At 35.9% G+C, this 20780-nt stretch overlaps 2 protein-coding genes across 6 annotated transcripts in view; one reads left to right on the forward strand and one right to left on the reverse strand.

Annotated features, from left to right (window-relative positions):
* LOC127867423 (beta-1,3-galactosyl-O-glycosyl-glycoprotein beta-1,6-N-acetylglucosaminyltransferase-like) overlaps positions 1–20780 on the reverse strand; it is a 163056-nt gene that overhangs the window by 63670 nt on the left and 78606 nt on the right. The gene's annotated exons all lie outside the window — the stretch shown is intronic.
* The window catches only part of LOC127867421 (telomere length regulation protein TEL2 homolog), a 154614-nt gene that overhangs the window by 6900 nt on the left and 126934 nt on the right, over positions 1–20780 (forward strand). The window contains exons 1-2 of one of the 5 annotated variants that reach the window (XM_052408557.1): positions 6225–6373; positions 9042–9189. The exons of 2 other annotated variants lie outside the window; for them this stretch is intronic. In XM_052408557.1, coding sequence (XP_052264517.1) covers positions 9059–9189 — 131 coding nt within the window. In that variant the 5' untranslated portion in view covers positions 6225–6373; positions 9042–9058. Of the gene's footprint in view, positions 1–6224; positions 6374–9041; positions 9190–12962; positions 13043–20780 lie in introns of those variants that run through there. 2 more of the 5 variants (XM_052408556.1, XM_052408558.1) reach the window with 2 other exon arrangements.

Here is a 20780-nt window from a genome sequence, read left to right on the forward strand (position 1 = left end):
TGTGCTTGACAGAGCCATCACGCGCCTGAGGATGGGAACCACCCTATAACCCGGTGGCGCAGGAAAGTATGTCCTCGGTATAGATCCTGCATGTCCTAGGTGCCAGGAACCTCTCACTGCGCCCCACATGCTGATGCACTGTCCTAACCATAAGGCGCAGAGGGACCACCTCAAAGCTGCATAGCACTCCCATGGACTAGTTTTTAACCTTACCAACGTGCTAGACTCCAAGGGAGAAGCTAGGGGCCCGGTCTTCTCTGCCCTCGCCAAATACTTACTAGATTGTCAAATAACTGACAAAATCTAGGTCATTGGGGGAGGGAGAGCAGCCAACACCCACCTAATTATACAGTCTTGTGACTGTTTTCTTTTAAAATGTGTAATCTCTGCACAAACCTGATGTAATCTAATAATTGTGTTGGATTTGTGTCGCTTTTACACAACCTTTATTTTAGCTTTTAATGGGTTTATTGTTCTACCCCGCCCTTTCTAAATCATGGCCAATGGCATTGACCTGGTCTTCTTTATTTTAATACATTTTTTATGAGAGTATGACGTTAGTCAACCATTTACATTTTTCAGTTTTTTAATATAATCATATTTTATGGCATTTCTTACTACAAGAAAGGACGAGGCTGTCCAGTAACCTGGGATTGTTGGCTGCATTGCACCCCCTCCCTTCCTCTTTGACACCCCAACTTTCCCCTTCAAACTCGAAGAACCATGTCGGACTGGAGTGCACGGTACAGGGCCTTATACCATGATAAACACCTATTTAGCCCTACCCAGGACAAAGTATTGTCGACTTTGTTGAAACTGCTAATTTTGTTCCTTGGAGTACATTAAATATTGTTATAACTGCTTTTTGTGTAGCAATTTCCTTTTTTTTGTGAAAAACTGCTACTTTATATAGCAAATTGCCTTAATTTTTATCTAAATATTGCTATTCCTACACCATAGCAACCATTTTACTTTGTAGTGCATTAATTCATGTTAAAATTGCTACTTTTATAGCAAATAACCTTATTTTTATATTAAATTGCTATCTTATATAGCAAATTGCCTCGGTTTTTCTGTTTAATTGTCATTTTGCATAACATACAAGGTATTTAAGTATTATTTCCTCCATTGTTATCCCCAATATATTAATAATATTGGTTAGATTAGAGCTTTTTGGGTTTATTTTAATGCATCTAGGTAATATTTGGTCTTTTTACCATTTTACATCTTACCATTCTCAATTTTCCTTCAATAGCATACAAACTATTTTTCATCTACCGTGCACTCCCTCTGGTCCAGGGGAAACAACCATTGTAGACTCCATCACCACAATTACCTCCCTTAGTACAACTGAGTGACACCACCTCTGCTGGCTCTTCTTTTCCCCCACCCACAAAGGCCTACACTTCCAAAAATCTCCCCTTCTTTCAACCCTCCAGGGTGGCAACATGTATTTTAAATATATAAATGCATATAGTTCTGTACATATTTTTTCAATAATGTATCTTTTGTACAAATTTAGCTGTTTTTGTCTCATTTTTAACTGTAAAGCACATTGTCTTACCCTTATTTTTTATGTGGCCCTATGAAGGTGACCGTTTGGAGACACGTAAGTTATTGCCCTTAACATATAAGGGTTTTTTACTAAACCCACAATATTGTTTTAATGCCACTCTGGGGGGACCTCTCTTCTGCATAGCCCAATCCTTCTTAAGTTCCATACAGACAGGGTCCTATGTTGGAGCATTTAGGCTATATTCCCTGTCTGCAAGTGTTCAACATTGAGCCACATACATAAACTGGTACTCATTATTTTTTTAACAACTCAATACTCAATTGCAACATTAATATATAATTGAGAGTTATACTCCCTATGTGTTATCATATATTGTCTTTTTTCCTTTCCTTTTCATATAATTGCATGTACACATGCAATTTCACTTTACATTTGAGAGCTGTTAAATCAGGCTCTGGCTTCCCTATTAATTAATGTTCATAGATATAAACATATCTCACCAATGATTAGATCTTGTTGTGTGGCATTTAGTTTAAACTTTAAATATACACATAAAAATGGTACTTGACTATGTATGTAAACATATTGTGGCAATGTTTAACCACTTTGTGATCTGGAAAACCCTCAAGTATTATTATTGTGTTACTCAAACATATTACACATCTGTGTATCCCTTTTTCTATAAGACTTATATTAAAATGGTCCTATTTGGACTCTAACATTTAAAACACAGATCACAAAGTCTTAAGACTCCAACAAACCCATTGCAGTATATACTGAACAGTGGGTCTGGTAATGATGATGCCAAATACAACAGTATGTGTGTTTTCACCATCTTTACTTATAAAAATTGGGCTATTCTTTCTCTCTCTCCTCCTTAAAAAACAAAACAAACAATAACATACAATAACAACATCATATTAATGATAATAATTAATAATAAGCACAGTAACATAACATAAAAATAGTAATATATAACTATAAAACAAGTCCAAGTTCTTTTGGATTTATCATCTTTTTCCTTCATTTATAATTTTTGCATACAAACTATTATTGTTTACTTTTTCTTAAAGTACAACGTCAGCCGTGGGAAATCTATTTATAAACGGATTGACCTACTTGCAATCCTTAATAAGAATTTACGGCCAATCAGCGCCATCGTTTTATAAATGCATCAACCAATAAAAACGCCGCTTTTTAACAGCGTTAGGCATTGTATGGTACTGCGTCTTTTCAACGCTTCTTATAAAGGTTAGATATTTTTAAACCAATAGATTTTTATTAAGGCACCGCACCAACACTGCAAAGTTTCAATTTATATCAATGGTACAGCCCAGTAAAATCGGGCTGTCCATTTTATGGCCGTTTTCGGCTTTTTTACGCAGAGTTCTATGTTAAGCAGTGTGCTCGGGCAATGGTTTATAACCGAAGTCCCGAGGGTAAACAATCCCATTAGTTAGAGGTCATCATTTTCATCTGATCTTAATGAAATATGGTCAGAATGTTTATCTTGATAATATCTGATTTTAGATCGTACATGGGTCATCTTGCGTCAAAAATTAGGTCATTGGGCCAATTCTAGTAAAACCTTGTGTAGATGAAAGAGGTCACAGTTTTCATCACATCTAAATTAAATTTTGTCAGAATGTATGAATTGATGCAATAGGGCTTGGGATTGTATATGGGTCTGATAGAATTTAAGTTAATGTAGCAAGGTTAGTCAGGTGAGCGATTCAGGGCCATCATGGTCCTCTTGTTTAATTATGTGTGAATTAAAATAGGTAATACCCTCCACCATGATAATATGCATTATCAACCTAGTCATGTCTCTGGTGTGTAGAACAAAAATGAAAAATACACTTTTAAGTCGGCATAGCCAAGAGATAGTGGACTTTAAAACATGATTGTCTGACAAGTAAGTGAATAGAAAAAAAAATGTATCAAGTTTTGTTTAGAGTTGATTTATGTTAATTATTGTTTGTCTCTCATCCACTTCAAGCTCAAGGAAGTTTATTTTCAAAGTGCGAAAATTCCACTAAATATATTTGCATTTAGTAATTATCATTCTTCGACCGTATTTTATTCTACATTATATTTTTTATCTTAATTTAAAATGTGAAGTTCTGGTAATACATTACACCACATTACTGATTACAATTAGTTTTTAAGAATTTTATAAATGGCCCCAGGGCTTTCCTTTGACCCGAGCCCCCGGGTTTTGACGCTTGAAAATTACAGAATACCCTAGTTTGACTCGTGAGAAAATTACGTCATGCGTCACATTAGACTCGGGGAAATGTACCGACTTGCGTCAGAGATCAAAAGTTGTTTACAGTAATCGATAATTGGCTTGGAGCGGAGTATCTTTTGGTAGACGCTAACCGTTATCGTCCGTTTCCAATCATTGAAGCACAAGTCCGCCCAGTAGGCGGATTTTGCCCATTGAGAAATCTAGTAATGACACTGCTGGTTCGATGACACGTGTATCAACGTTCCATTATTTATCTGAGCATTTGTTATCAGCTGTTTGCAGAAACGACATGTATTAAACCCACTAAAACAGAATGGACTCACCCGCGTCAGTTTTAATAATATCCAATATATAATTATAACATCCATATCCACAATATTTTGAGAAATACTACCATAATATGTCAGAATGTATTTCCAATGCTGAATACAGTGTACCCAACCCTGGTTTATTCCATGTTTGCTCCGTTCAAAGACGCGCGTAAGTTATGCTGGCATATGTACTGTATACAACGTCAATTTACACGCTTTGCATCAGAGTTGCTAAAAATAACCATAGAACTGGTATAACTGACCGTGCGGCAAAGTGACAAATTTGGATGCTGCATGTGCTAATTGATTACAACATATGTGTAAAAATTGACCATTTGAGACGGCATAGAAAATCGGCGTGTTTGTCGCACGTCTTCGGTAAAGATGGCACATGAAATAATTAAATCCGGATTTGAGCCGTCCAGGGTCGATTTTGAGATAAATGTAAATCCGATTAGTAAGTTTAAGGAGGTATTTTGATGGTTAACGGCTGGCACTGACATGAGCAGTAACTGACGAAACATCTTTGCTACTTTCCGAAAAACCGTTCCATTCCATCCGCCCTTTTATCTAAATAATAAGAAAACAATACTTGGACAAATATGACCTGTGTAATGTGAAAATAGTCATATGCCATATGCAGCCAATTTAGCTCGAGCTGCCTAGGCTGTCTTGCAGTCTGGTCAGGAGCTACACTGTCCTCTAATGACACCATGAAACCTGTCATTACTTTATAGTGGACAGGGTAGCACCTGATGAGACTACCCAAATGCATATCACTTAAGACCCATTTTTGCAGGAACTGTGTCACCTATCAAAAGTTTATGTACATTTTCTTGACTTCAGGAAAAGCAGTTATAGACCTTAGAAAACCTATAAAAAGTATATAAATAGTTCAAGTGTGTTACCACTTTGAATTACATTTAATGGTATCAATTCAGTTTTTTATCTGATTTTTGAGAAAGGGCCTGGCCTTTTTACAGGGGAAAAAATCGCGCTAAACGCCGGTTTTTGCGGAAAAGTACTGAAAATCTTAAATATTCAATTTAACATGTTTACTGTTTTTAATTAAATTCAATGCAACAGATTTTTTAATTATCAATATTTTTCTATTTTCTACACTGGATCAGGTTAACTTATAAATATTACAATTAAAGGCCCCCCCCCCAAATTTTTATTTTTTATTTTTTTAGATATCTTTGTTTGGGAGAAAATCTCTGTAAGAGGGGAAAAATACTTCAAGGAGAAAGGGCTGATATTAGGCGCGTTTTACAGAAGGAAAAAAACCTGTAATTTAAAGACCTAAACACTAATTTATTTGTTGACAGAAGAGAAGTGTAATTCTAAAATATGTGTATACAAAAATATGCATTGAAAAAATATTGTAAGGAATCCAGATACAAGGAAGTCGAAGAAAATGTAGAAGCGTTTTCATTCTTTTCAGTCCAAGCTTTCAACTCAACAAGAGTATTGCCATTCTTGAAGAGTTTTTGAGACAGCATAAAATTGCCACAATCCTGCAAGAACAAAGTGGGACCATCAACATGCTATCTATATGAATGGAAGGCTGAAGGAAGGACTCTGCTATGGGAATTATTGGTATCTGAGATTGCATCCATTCATGATAAAATGGCCAACAAGCTGAAGACTGATATAAGGTACTAGTGAAGTATTGACTAATGTTTGTGAAATCTCATGTTTGATTTTACTTGTAACTAAAAAAATGAAAACATTCAATACAACAACACAACTTGCTACTCGTAAATAAATCAATTAAAGAGCAACGACTTAGAACAAATGTGCAGTTGACTGTTCATACTTTGGAACACAGCAGATAAATGGGGAACTTGATTTTGCCACTCCTTAAAGTATATGTGTCCACTATTTGAAAAATGAAAAAAAGAGTAAAACAGCTTTAAATGTGTTGTGAGCAAGACCTTTATTGTTTTCTTTTCATACCTTAACCAGTTATATTTGCTAACACTGTTTGGTTTGGAAATGATAATGAACATTTCTTATTTCACAGTTCAGTTTTCTTTTCTGTTCAATATAATTTGAAGAGCAAAGTCAGTCATAATAAATCATAAAAAGCTTACCATATTAAATTGGAGCCATTCCTTGAAAATCATGTCTATTTCAGTGATATTTTTCGTCCCAAACGCTACATCCCCCTTCTGATCTCTGATATTCTTTAAACACTTGGTATGGTGTGTAAATACATTCGTTTGTAAAAAGACTGCAGCTTGGAATTCATCAGTCACCTTGTTGGGAAACTTTGCATCTCAGGATATGCAGGTAATATGAACCATTATTGCAACATTGCTTTGTAACTAGTTTTTTGCTAAAGTGATAAAGTTTTGGGTTTAGTTCTTACCTCTAAAGTGGAACATTATGACAATAGTATTGGTCCATTCGTGTCAGGCTAAAATGCTTTTTTTTCAGTAACCAACTGCATACATTTGACCAAACTCCTGGCAGTTTCAACAATGTACTGACTTACACTTAGCAACAATGATTTTCTCATTTTTCATTTTCTCATGGCACTTCTGCAAGAGTTTTAAAGAGTTTTTTTATTCGTCTCCTCATCTCTTTTCCACATACCCTGTACCATATTGACTTTGTTGCTCAGCCTGTGAATTCTGGGTTCTTTCCTGCAAAAAGCAATTTTTTAGCAATTGAACAATAACCGGTATAAGTCTTCAACCAATCTAAATGCATGTGCGTAAAGTATCATCCCAGATAAGTCAGTAAAGTATGCATTATCATGAACGATTCTTTTAGCCTATACTGAATTTTAGTTTTGAAGAGACTTCCTTTAAACCAGAAATCTCCTGAAAGTAGAAAGGATGGTTCCTGATAAGCTGAGGGGTCCGTACAGGCTAATCTGGGATAACACCTTATGCACAGGCTAATCTGGGTTGACACCTTATGCACAGTCTAATCTGGGATGACACCTTATGCACAGTATAATCTTGGATGACACCTTATGCACAGGCTAATCTGGGATGACACCGTATGCACAGGCTAATCGGGGATGACACCTTATGCACAGGCTAATCTGGGATGACACCTTATGCATAGGCTAATCTGGGATGACACCTTATGCACAGTATAATCTGGGATGACACCTCATGCACAAGCTAATCTGGGATGACACTTTGTGCACAGGCTAATCTTGGATGACACCTTATGCACATTATAATCTGGGATGACACCTTATGCACAGGCTAATCTGGGATGACACCTTACGCACAGACAAATCTGGGATGACACCTTATGCACATGCTGATCTGGGATGACACCTTATGCACATGCTAATCTGGGATGACACCTTATGCACATGCTTATCTGGGATGACACCTTATGCACAGGCTAATCTGGGATGACACCTTATGCACAGGCTTATCTGGGATGACACCTTATGTACAGTATATTCTGGGATGACACCTTATGGACAGGCTAATCTGTGATGAAACCTTATGCACAGGCTAATCTGGGATGACACCGTATGCACAGGCTAATCTGGTATCACACCTTATGCACAGGCTAATCTGGGATGACACCTTATGCACAGTATAATCTGGGATGACACCTTATGCACAGGCTAATCTGGGATGACACCTTATGCACAGGCTAATCTGTGATGACACCTGATGCACAGGCTAATCTGGGATGACACCTTCTGTACATGCATCAAACCGACTTATCCAAGAGTGAGGGTCATATTTAACCCTTTACTACTCAGAAACAATCTTTTACGCATTTGAAAAGTCCTTTAGAAAATCTAATTAAATTGAAGTCAACTCTTAATATATTCAAGTTTGAAAGGCTTCATTTCAGACCCTTAGATACTGATGAGCAGCAAACAGCATAAAGCCTGAATAGACTGCCAGTTACGCGCAGGCTGTTGTGGATTTATGCTGGTTGCAAAAGCCATTTTTACTTTGCTTCTAAAAAGGAATGGGTTAAACAACACATGGAGAGAGACTTGTTTAACCAAATTCAGGCTTTCAATAAAATTGCTGCAATCATTTACTTTAAAAGCTCAGCAGCACTTTTAACATTATAGTGCATTTGCTTTAGCTGTAGAAAGAACTGTTGCTATTTTTTTAAGAATGATTTTGATAAACATATTTAAATACTGTAAAACCATTAAATTTCGTGTGGTATGAATTTTCGTGGATTTCGTTGGTCCGCTGAACCACGAATTCGAGTACAAACGATTATATATACATTTGTAATCCGAAATCGGTCATTTCAGAATGTCATGTCGGGCAATCATGCTATAGTAGGAGGACGTGTCTGAACTTTGCCCGTCTTCAACCATTTTGAAAGAGACATTGTTTGATTGAGCTATGCTAGTTAATACATTATGTTGTTTTCTTAATAAGTGTTTGGGTAATAATACATTTTAAATCAAACAATTTATTTAAACTGTACATCAACGATTATTCTCTTTTAGGTGATGCTTCAAATTTACAGCTTGCAGATTTATCACATATGTCAATTAGTGCCAATTAAAGTTAAAAGAGACATAACGGTTTTCACACGTGTATTTTGGGGACCTTATTACTCAATTGTTACTACTAGGGATCGATTGCAAATATTGTCAATATTGTCAAAACAACAATAGGGACTAACAAGTGCGCCGCTTTATCGCTCTAATTGGCAATACTCTGCAACACTTTCATGCTACAGTGCACATTAACCTCAAGTCTTGCTATCAACACAGATAAGCAGATTATGCTTCGTTATTACTCTTGTTGTTTTAATATAAGTTATATTATTATGACGGTTAGTCTTCCCCCAAAAATTGAAATTACGTGTCAAAGAATTTGTTGTTTTTTAGTAAACCACGAAATTTCATACCGACGAATATCTATACGTTTACAGTTGTACAGAATTTTTTTAAAAATAATGATTTTAAAATGCAGTATTCTCGAAACTTTGCAATTGTTTTCAGACCAATTCTGGGATATTATGCTTCAACAGACCATGCTGTTGGTCCGCCAAGATTTCATTCGGAGCAGAGTAATGGAAACCATAGTTACCAGAGTGCCGGACAGATGTATGGAGAGCGTTCTAGTTCCTCTTGTAAAGGATTTAGGCTGGTAAGACAAGAGGCAATTTGCATCCTAGCTGAGTGTCTGCTTGACACTGCCCTGTAACTGCTCTACAGGTTACAGCAGAAGTAGAACATAAATAAGGCATACAAATTACTTCATGATCTATTCATTGGCAAGCTATTTGGCTGGTTTCCGTTACAGAAGATATCGATTAGTAATAACAATAATAGTAAATTGACTAAATCTTCACCTATAAGACATTTTATTTATTTTGATTGTCTTATAACCATAATTACAAACAAAAGTGAGTGTAGCCATTTCTTGACATGTTAGAATATGCTATTTTCAAGTATAAGCTTTTACACAATTAATTGGGTACACATTTTGTGTAATTTCAATCACGTACACTTTCATGCGGTTTTGATTTTGCTCAATTCCGTTTGAGTTTTTGCTTATTTGGCATTATTTTCCAGATACCAATGAAATTTAAAAAAATGCTATTAAATTGATAAAATTTAAACACTAAGATGATATTTGCTGTTGTTTTAATATTTGTTCGGCTACAACAGATTTCTATATTAAACTTTTTATGTCTGAATTTGCGTATGTAGTGGTTACATCACGCCGGGTATGCGGATACTTTGATAACAGATGGCACTTTGATACCAGATAACAACAAAAGCCACGCGCGAGAGTTGAGTTCTTCAGATTTTTTGCATTTATGTTCTGTTCATTTGGCTTTCAGACACGTAACATTGTTTGGTCGATTAATGGTATAGTTATTCGTATTGCGGAGCAAGAAAGTCGTTAAAAAACAGTGGATTATAAAAAAGAGATACAATTTAATCGATAATCGTCATGAATACGATGATCAGTACGTATTTCAACAAAATAAAAATACTTGGAAATAAATCAAGAACGTGCCAACTAATCGAAATAAAAGATCAATATGTCCATTAATGTTACAACATGTTAAATTGAAGTTGAATAACGTATTTGAGGAAATTAAAATGTTTTAAGAGTCGGATGCCAAATTTTCATAGACGCTTCTCTTACCAATCATCTCAAAGACAATGGCACTTTGATTCCAGATAACTCGACACTTTTTACCAGATATAACACACTTTATTTAGTGAATCAGAAATGCAGAATTCGCTGTGGAATACTGCTATAGTAAGCAGGCAATAAATAAAAAGGTATGTACTGACGTAAATTAAAAACCAATTACCGAAACATGTTTTTATCCCTTTGGAATATGGTTATAAAAGGGAAAGGGAATTGTAAAGCGAACTGCTTCATATAAGTAGAGCTCAATATAAAAGGAGTTTTCCAATCTCTTTTAAATTTTGTGGCTACGCATTAGTATCGTCTTCATGATGCGATTCTAATGAGCACCAATGACAAAGGATTTCATGAGGTGTATTGGCCGCTTTAAGACCCCCCCCCCCTGCTCCCCTAATCTAGAGTCCTGCTATAAGTTCAATTGAACACAGTCGTGTTAATCCAAATGATCCGTTTTATTTTCAATTCTTTCGAATCTCAATTAACCACTTTAAAACAAGTTTATTATTTAGACAATTATTTTCGGTCGTCACTTCAGAAATAAGCATTTGAATCTTATTTAAAACTTGCATATATAATAATAATTATATAAATTAATAGTAAAAAGATTTTTGAAAACGAACAACGCCATTGGTTATATTTTATATGTGTATGTAATTAAGTTATGCATAGATTCCCAATGTGTCGGGCTTGACAATGCAAATTGATTCGTACTTCAAAATGTTTGGTAAGAATAGCCATAATATACATAAATGCATTTCAGGTAGAAGATAAAACTCGGTAATCAGAGTGCCCAATTTGTTGAAAGTCTCGGTTATCCATATATGCCCTATATCGGGAATCGAAGTATCCGAAACTTCATGAATGCAACCTATTAAAACATGCTCCATCTTCGTTTATATTTCATTGAATACTATCAAAATTTCAGTATTTGAAGCACAGTGATTACTCTACATGCTGGAATATCAAACAATTTCTTGCAATATTTCTAAGTAGTTTTATTTTGTTAAAATGTTTACTGTCCATCCAGTTTATGCTGTTTTCCGTCCGAATTTTCTATTTTTTGGAGAAAAATCTACCATTCTTCTGTGATTGTTTTCTTTCCAATATAAAAAGGATACACCATATATAAACTCGACCATGCGCCTTGTCTAAAAAACGCATCTTTACGATATAAGTTTTAAAAACCCCTGATGAACTTACCTTTCGCGCGTGGCTTTTGTTGTTCTCTGTTAGAAGTGCCATCTGTTATCAGAGTATCCGCATACCCAGCGTGGGTTACATTGGGAAATGAAAAACAGGTCAAATGGGACAACATCAAATGAGAGATACACATTTTTTATGTGTATGGCATTAATAAATATTTAAACTACAAGTTAAATATTCAATTAATTAAATTTTGAAAAAAAAGATTCATTATGAATGATTTACTCTGCACATAGTGATTAATAAGTTACATGTGTAGAGGCTGACTAATGGTCAAATTGGTACATGTTTGTGGTGTTAACCCTTTACCACTTAGATACTGGTATGTATGTTCACGCATTTGTAGTCCCTTAGAAAGTTATACTTAAATGAATACCTTTCTTACTAGATTCAAGTTTTTAAGACTTCATCTCCAAACCTTAGGTACTGATGGGCAGCAAACTGCATAAAACCTGAACAGACTTCGAGTTACTCGCAGGCTGTTCTGGTTTTAAGTTGTTTGCAAATAGGCATTTTTACTTTGCTTCTAAGTGGGAAAGGGTTGATAAATGGAATGATGGGTACAAAAAGAAAAATGCGAGAAGTAGACTTCTGCGAAATTTAGCATTTCCACATTATGGAGGGAATTGTAATTTATATAGTTATGGATAAGTGTTAATCGTCATGTGATAGTTACAATTAAATTTAAATCTAAGGTACATTCAGTTTTGTATAAACAGTTCATGCAAAATGTATAAAACATTTCATGGTTCATGTTCTATGATAAAGGGCATATTAAAACCTATGTTTGTATGGATAACTGATGATTGGCCTTTTTGTACCCATATTATTTTCCACCACCAAAAGGTGTAGGTGTATATATATGGTAGACATCATAACATCTATGTCTGTGTGCGTGCTTTCATCCGTAAAACTTTGTGGGCAACTTTTTATGTCCCCCACCACTGTAGTAGGGGACATATTGTTTTTGCCCTGTCTGTTGGTTGGTTGGTTGGTTGGTTTGTTTGTTTGTGTGTTTGCTTCAACTTTAACATTTTGCCATAACTTTTGCAATATTCAAGATAGCAACTTCATATTCGGCATGCATGTGTATCTCATGGTGTTGCACATTTTGAGTGGTTAAAGATCAAGGTCAATGTTATCCTTCAAGGTCAAAGGTCAACAAAAAAATCCATGGGAAGTAATAAGCTTTAAAGGGAGATAACTATCTGAACCTGCTAAATAATAAAAAAAATCAAAGCACCGCAGAAGGGGACATAGTGTTTCTGACAAACATATATCTTGTTTGTTTATGCTTTTCCTCAAACTCAAGCACAGGCTTATCAGGGACAACACTTTGCACTTAGACTGAATTTTTTTCTTTAAAAAGTATTCTTTCGAAAGAAAAGTATCATATAAGTATAAATTGTCGTACCTGATAAGCCTGTGCGGACAGGCTAATCTGGGACGATACTTTTCAGAAATGCATTCTGGCCATTTTTTCCAGGACACGTTTAAATTGCTAAAATTGCAATTCTCCTGTTGCAGGTATGGATTGATGGATCGTTTCCTAGACAACTGTGTAATCCAGAACCAAAAGATTCAGCTGTTGTTGTGAACCAAGCTCGTTTTTCACAGATACTTTAGCACAGTGAGTTTAACCCTTTACCACTCAGTATGCTCTTTGACGCATATGTAGTCCCTTAGAAAAAGCAGAACCAGTAGTAATCGTAATAGAAGCAGTAGTACATGTAGCAGCGGCGGTGACATGGATGAACATGAATGTCGTATTGGAAGTAGTATTTGTGAAAATAGAATAATGCGTTATTTTTGTTATTTTAGTTCTTGTTGTTTTTGCTGATGCTGATGATGATGTTCTTGCCGTTTTGTGTAGTTTAATATCAATTCAATGATTACTGTCTTAAAAATCATGTTGTGGTTGTTCAATCTTTGTATAAAGACAGTAAAGTGGAAAGATATGTATCAACAGTGTATGCATGATTTTGTCATTTCACAATGGAGGATAATTAAAAGGATTTCGCTCTAGTATCCAGTTCACCAGTTTATTACTGCGGCACTCTCAGTCAGGAAATTCCCGTCAACGTCTGGCCTTGGGATGTTTGGATTTTGTGAGGGTCTTGAGGGTGCTGTGCGCATTTTAAATGCTGCCTTGAGTCATCTCATTGTTGATGTTGATACAATCCTCTACTCATGGGTCTCATTACTGTTCTTTTTCAAATCCCTGTTCACTGTCTGGTATTCTGCCATAGAGTCGAGGCTGGTGTACGTCTTATGCCTCGGCATTCTTATTTTGTTACAGAGGTCTATGATGTCGTTCGTCATTCATGGCTTGTTCTTTCTTCTCTCTCCCAAGAACGTCTTCGACCGATGACAAAAGGACATCATTCATGTTGTGTGTGATGGTGTCAATGTCATAGTCTGAGATGTTCATGGCTGCACACTTACCATCTATATATGCTTGAAATATCTTTGATATCTCTTGATCTTTGATTATTTTCAAGTCAAGTCTGATTCGAGGGCTCTTGGTGATGTGCTTGCTCTTTAATTCCAGCTTGACTTTGGTGAGCACTAAGTCATGATCACTGTCGATTTCTTTGCAAGGAAGCTTTATTGTGGGCGCCTTTTTTATGCTGGACTTGAACCGTTGCGGCGCCAGTATGAAATCGATTTGGCTGTGTACTTGCCCGTTTGGAGCATGCCTGCGGTTCCGGGAGGTTTGTGTTGGCGCAGCGTGTTTGCAATGAGAGTAGGTGGCTTCTTGTGAACTCAACCCTAAGTCGTTGATCAGTCCTAAGCCAAATATATATAGTATTCCTGACCACTCTTGGTAGCGTCAGGTCCAACCTTTACATTCCATTCACGTGGACAATGGGGTGTCTTTCTTAAGGACATTGACTATGATGCGCGGTAGTTCTCCATAGAACGGTTAAAACTCCCTGTTTTTCTAGTCCGCTATTGGTCCTTCGACCTGAATGATTTTGATGTTGTTAGGTTTGGCTGATAAACAGATGCAAAATGAGTCTGCTGGAGACTGGGGTGCAACTGATGAACCTGTTGACTAAGTCCAACTAACGAAATAAGAAACCCCGTCGTTTTATCTCCGGGGCCCCGACCGATCCTGCATGGCATTCCGTTTTGTTTCTCCTTATCATTTCTTTTTAGTGGGCTTTAGGTAATCTTAGCGACCTATATAGCCTCTCCAAGATTTCGCAACTGGTGTTGTTTGTGGTTTTATAAATAACTTTCGAAGATTGTTAATATCTTTCAATATAAATTATACAGTATACAGTAGAAGTCGATAACATTTTAGTTTCATCAATTGAACACATCTCATGCACGGGGCAAGTGACCAAAGCTTACGTCGGGAACAAGACTGCGACACTTTTAGGCTCACAAAAGCCCTTACTAGCGAACGTGAAACGGCAAAATCTCGCTTGGTTTAGACACATTAAAAGGCATCTTTCTCTGTGAAGGTCTGTGCTTCAGTGAACGTTAGAGGGAAGTCCCCGTCGAGGTCATCAGAAGGACGGAAAGCTGGATGGACAATGTGCAAGAGTGCACATCACTCCTCATGGATGGATTCCTCTTAGCAGCCCACCACAGACATAACTTGCGGAGGGTTTCTGTATCGTCGTCTTCCATTTCCTCTGAACGGTCAAACCGGTAAAGGGATTGATAATGATGCCTATGAAGCAACACTGATGACTATCTAGAATGAAACGCTAGCAATATCTTGCAACAAATGTCTGTCAATTGCCAAAATGTAGTTCATTGAATCATGTGCTTTGTGAATCATTAACACACATGTAACTTTCCATTAAATGCCATCAGTAAACATCAGTAACATTCGTGTACACAAGACGGACAGTACCAATCATGCCTTCAAATACCGACGCAGTTCGCACGATCGAAACTGATTTAATCTATGCAAATGGGACACTTCCGGCGCATTTCTCGTTCTCGTGGGATTTGTCATGCCATACTGGGTTACGTTCGACCATAAACCATGCCTTAGCAACGGAGCGTACGAGGTGACCGTGTACGTTAGTATCTGGTACGGCATGGTGTGTGATATGGATTCGCCGACTTACTGCCGCATGAATGGTATAGGCTTATCGCTGCACACGAGCGACACTTTTAAATTCAGTGAGCTTTCTGGGTGTAACGCAGAAAAACTTTCGGTCAGTCTGGCTTCTAGATTAGGTAAGGAAACGATACAGTGACATTTATTCCTTAATATATGACCCATCAATATCAATTTAAATATATTGTGCATTGCAAACGATAACACTAAGTTTAAATATGGATGAAATTAAGGGGTAAATCAAATAAACATGTTATTTTTATATGCACATCTTTAACAGTTGCTTTACACAATCTTCTTTCTTTCATTCTTCGTGTGACAACTTAATATATGAGCGAGGATTACATTATTTAATGGAATAGTGCTTCAACTTCATACTTAAATACAACAGTGCGTACATAAATATGTGTTTTGCAACTACAAGGTAAATACTCATCGTGGACGGCCGTACCGATAGTGATGACAATAGGCCTTGGTCTGATATTCGTTGCCGCCATTATGATAGAGGTCTGGAGATGTGCAGGTTACAGCAACAGAAAGTTTGTCAAGACCATATGCTTTTTCCTTCTTCTGGGAGGTAAAACGTTACAATATTGTTTTTCTCTGTATTTTTATACTTGTATTACATATACGCTATATTTATGTATACACAATCTTAATGCCACGTATTATTGTGGAGACTTAGACAAATGACCAAAGTACCCGAAGATCCCGACATCACATGATGAATATCACTTTAACTCACAACGTTAACATGTTTGGTCTACTGTACATAATTATAAAATAGAAACAGAACACTAATTTAACCGGTCTATACTGATTGGCTTTCTATACAAAAAAATCCGCATTTGGATTTCAAAACCCATTGATAACAGTTTTATCCAGATATGTTTACCTTTGCAACATTATCATGATCATACTGAATGTTTGAATTAATTAACTTATAAATTAATAACGCATTAATTGTATTAAATGTTGATCCATCCTAACCATGTTGCAGTTAACGTTCAATTAACGTGCATTGTATCTATGCGGATGATAACTAAACTTCCCAATGGGATATAATTATCATTATCTACGTGTTAGTCCGTCAATTGTTAACAAAACATATAAATAGCCTGTGCGGAAAGATTGGCTTTTAATGGACATTTACAGTAACTTTTGTACTCCTTTGTTATCATGAGTTCTCGTCCTCGCCATGGTGATACTCGCAATTGTCGGTGTAACAAGATCATTTGGCGTCCCAAAGTACACGATAAGTGTGGGGACGTTTAACTGGTCGTTACTCACTACCGGTATTGGTTCCCTGTTGGTTCTCGTCGGAGGCTATCTAGCGTACAAAGAGGTCTGCATTTGGAATGAACCAGCCAAAACGGTTAACGACACTGTTAACTTGAGAAATATTGAACCGGGACCTTCTACACACGCAAATCCAGCGTTTACTGGTATTGTTGCTGATAGGGTTGATGCATATAAATTGTATAGTGGTTCACACGATAACAATAGAAAGCCACGAGAAACAACAGGGTCTTCATCTTCATACTCAGGACAAAGATTGACTGATTATGACGTTGTTTTGGTTTGTGCATATGGATATTCTAATCATTCAATTGATAACCATGGAAGAGCTTCTACTGGGCACTTGAACCAACGGTTCAATAATTATGATGCTGGTAGGGGCGGCTTATATGATGACAATGGCAGGCATTCCCTTGCGCATCCAAACCAACGTTCCGCTGGTTATGATGCTGGTTGGGTCAGTTCATATGGTAACTCTGGAAGGCGACAAGGGGGAACAGGTTATACCGAGCAAAGACATTTCCATAATCAACCAGATCCAGATAACTATTTGTATTCAAGGAGTTCGAAGCAAAGATACACTCCTAGTTTTTAGTATGTGATCCGTATATGTATATCGTGTGTACTATGTAATCTCAAGATTAAAACAGAGTTGGGGTTTAGGAAAGGCAACCCATAGTTTTGTTGTAATGCATGTTTCACTATATAATGACTAAGTTATTCATGTAATTGTCGATATTGCGTTAGAACAATTTGAAGTGATAATTCATTAAGGACATTTAAACCGATTGTAGGCTCAACAAAACCATTAACAGAAAAATGCAGTCATTTAATATAATGCATGTTATAAAAAAAATTGCTGCAGCTCATCCGACAACGGATATTTATTCCCTGCATGTCAATCATTATTTTGGCTTTTAAAAGTCTTGTTAAAGGTGCTAGCTACTAAAATCGATACCTCACAGGAGAGAAAACCAACCCATTTATGTTTTATTAGAATTATAAAGGTACTTCTATGTGTTTGTATAAATGAAAGGCATGTCAAAACTACATTATCGGCGATTTTGTAGTTAGTTATATGTTGCATAGGCAAGGTGAACGTGTTTTTTTTCTAATTTTAATATGTAATATTATAACTTTGAACAATACCGATACTAGTTTTATGATTTTGACATTTCATGAGCAAGTTCCAAAAAATTTGACCAGCATGATATTTTTTCTAAAAGAAGACAAAAACAATGATGGTAATGATTTCATTAAAGAATAAGAATAAAGGAGTTTGTTTCGTCAGACCATTTATAAATGAGTTTGTGGATTATGAAATCATTGTTATCAGGTTTTGTTTTAATGATTATGTGAACTAGCGCAGTTTTTGTGCGACTGAAATGTTCGTTGTTTTGCATCGACATGTTTATACTTACCTTTAAAGTTTCTTCGTAAGTTTTTAAACGTCCGTTTCTTTCTCAAACTTTTTTCGTGACGTGAACGATATGGGAGAAGTCTTTATATGGTCTGCAACTAGTAATGACATTTGCATTGTTAATATTGCTTATACTATATCTTATTTGATAGTGTACTCTTCATCATGTTATTTTATTGTGGTATATATTCTTAATATTATGGTTTGTTCACATTTTATTGTTGTGGATATACGAATCACTATGTAATGTGCACATTTTGTTGTTGCGTCTATATCAATCATTTGTTTTCTTCACATTTTCTTGTAGGTTATATTTCAAACATTATGTTCTGTGTACAGTAAACTTTCGTGTATGTACGAATCAATAATTACAAATTCGGTAATTCAAATCATAGAACGAATAAACGCCACTAGACAGTCGAAATCGATCTACAGCGGTGACCAGAAATATTATGAGAACAATAACAGAATGAGATATACCGGAACTTTTTATCTTTAAAACGAACCTTTACCGTACAAATGGTATATTTCATTTTTAGTCTTATATCTCCAGCGTGTTTGAAGTTACGACTTAAACAGGAAATAATGTAAAAGCTTAACTACAAGGATTGCTTATATAAAGTATAAAATACATTACTAATTGTATGAGCAAGGAGTGGTCTAAGCGATACACTTTCACTCCAAGGGTCAGTGGTTCTAGCCCAGTTGAGGGTTACTCTTTTTCTTTCTTTATTTTAATTCTTGTTGTTTTTTCTAGAGCTTTTTAGATCCAATGTTAACATTTTTTAATATAAAACATTTAATGACAAACTTCAATAATGCCTAAATCTGTGAAAAGGCCCCTTTAACAAAAAGCTAATCGGACTCAACTTATGAACTGCTTTGTAACGATTAATGCGATTTATGTGTGATAGAAATTTCAATTTATTTGCCTCTTGTAGTTATTCCCAGGAATATACGCAGAAGGAATAAATAACCATCAGCGATAACGCTAAAGAATTAAAACATAACAAAAGTTAACGGAAGGATGAGTGAACGCTCTAACGAACTTACGGAAGGACACGGAATCATCATTTTTCTTTCGTAGAATTATGGTGTGGCCTTGCTAAATCAAAATTATATCAGTAAAAAGTTGCATTATTTAAAATTTATGATTGTTTCGATGTTTTATTGAACACGTTTTACAGACTATGATGCTGTATTTAATACACTGGTTTATCAGCAATATTTTCGAATGGAATGCATACTAAATTTCATTTAATTGCATACAAGTAGTCGCAGTTAGACGAATTATTCTTTGTGTTATAGTAGGTAATAATGTTGCAGTTTTACACCAAGCTTATTTCGGTCCTTTAATTATGTTTAGTACAATGTTGGGAGTTATGAAGGTTGTCAAGTCTTAAAAATTTACAATGTAGATATCTATTTGTTGATCTAACATAGCTCTGTAAAATACATAAATTAGACTTTAGGATGGGATGTACTCTTCCTTGTGTTGTGGCTCTCATACCAGTTCACTTCTGCAAATTACCGGATATGCACACACTGACTCATTATGTAAGAAATGTGCAGAATGGCTAATTTAAATATTATATAAAGAGGTTTTTGGAAGGAAACGGAGGAAGGAAAAATGCAATATGCATGGATGGTTTGAATATATGCCACTTAAAACGTGTGTCTTTATACTCAGCACATACATGTTAACATATTCCTGTATGATTTATTATAATAGCGTATGTCTTAAATAACACGTGTTAAGTATTTTATTGAAATAAACTAAGCAGATAATATTTGCGTTAGTTTGGAATTAAATCCTGTTAACATTTTCAAAGTGGACTTTGGGGAGCAAACTTACAGTTGTTATCCCTAACCAGACCGGCATTATTCATCTCTTCAGTTGCGAGCTCTTAAGAGAAGTCACCGCAACAGCAGAAAGCCTTCTTAATGATGAACATCATGATCCGTTCAGAAGTATTACTGCTTAAGTGAACAGATTTATGTGTACAACTCATTTGAAAGTTAATGACTCGTGTAGATCTACTTGATAAATGTAATTAATTACGAGAAATATTTCATAAGCCTTGATTGGTGAAAGTGTATCTTGGATTTTAATTATCAGGGTGACAGTACTGTGATTGAGATCTCCAATTAGCGGATTCGAAAGGTGTGTAAGGATATAAATGTGATTGAGATGTGTAAGGATATAAAACATTTTCTTATTGAAAATGATGCTTCTGCGAGCCATCTTGGTTGCATTGCATGACAGTGTTGTTAATGCGTAAATGTATGCGTCATGAAAAGTTACTGTTAAGGAAAATCAGAAAATGCAGAAAAATCAATTTCGTTTATGTATATAAGAAAGGGTCTTGAGTGGTGGAACAATTCTATGCAGATATGTAATGATTTTTTGTAATGAACTGTCAGTTTACATTAAGCTTGTAACACACGCTTTTATTTCTGGTAAGGGGAATAGATTCCCTACAAGGAAGCGCAACGTTTTCGGAACCTCGATGTGTCGCGAGTTGTAAGCGGTTTTCTGTCCGTAGGCAGCTTCTTGTTTTGATG

The sequence above is a fragment of the Dreissena polymorpha genome, chromosome 2 (assembly GCF_020536995.1).
Source record: "Dreissena polymorpha isolate Duluth1 chromosome 2, UMN_Dpol_1.0, whole genome shotgun sequence".
In the NCBI taxonomy this organism is placed as follows: Eukaryota; Metazoa; Mollusca; class Bivalvia; order Myida; family Dreissenidae; genus Dreissena; species Dreissena polymorpha.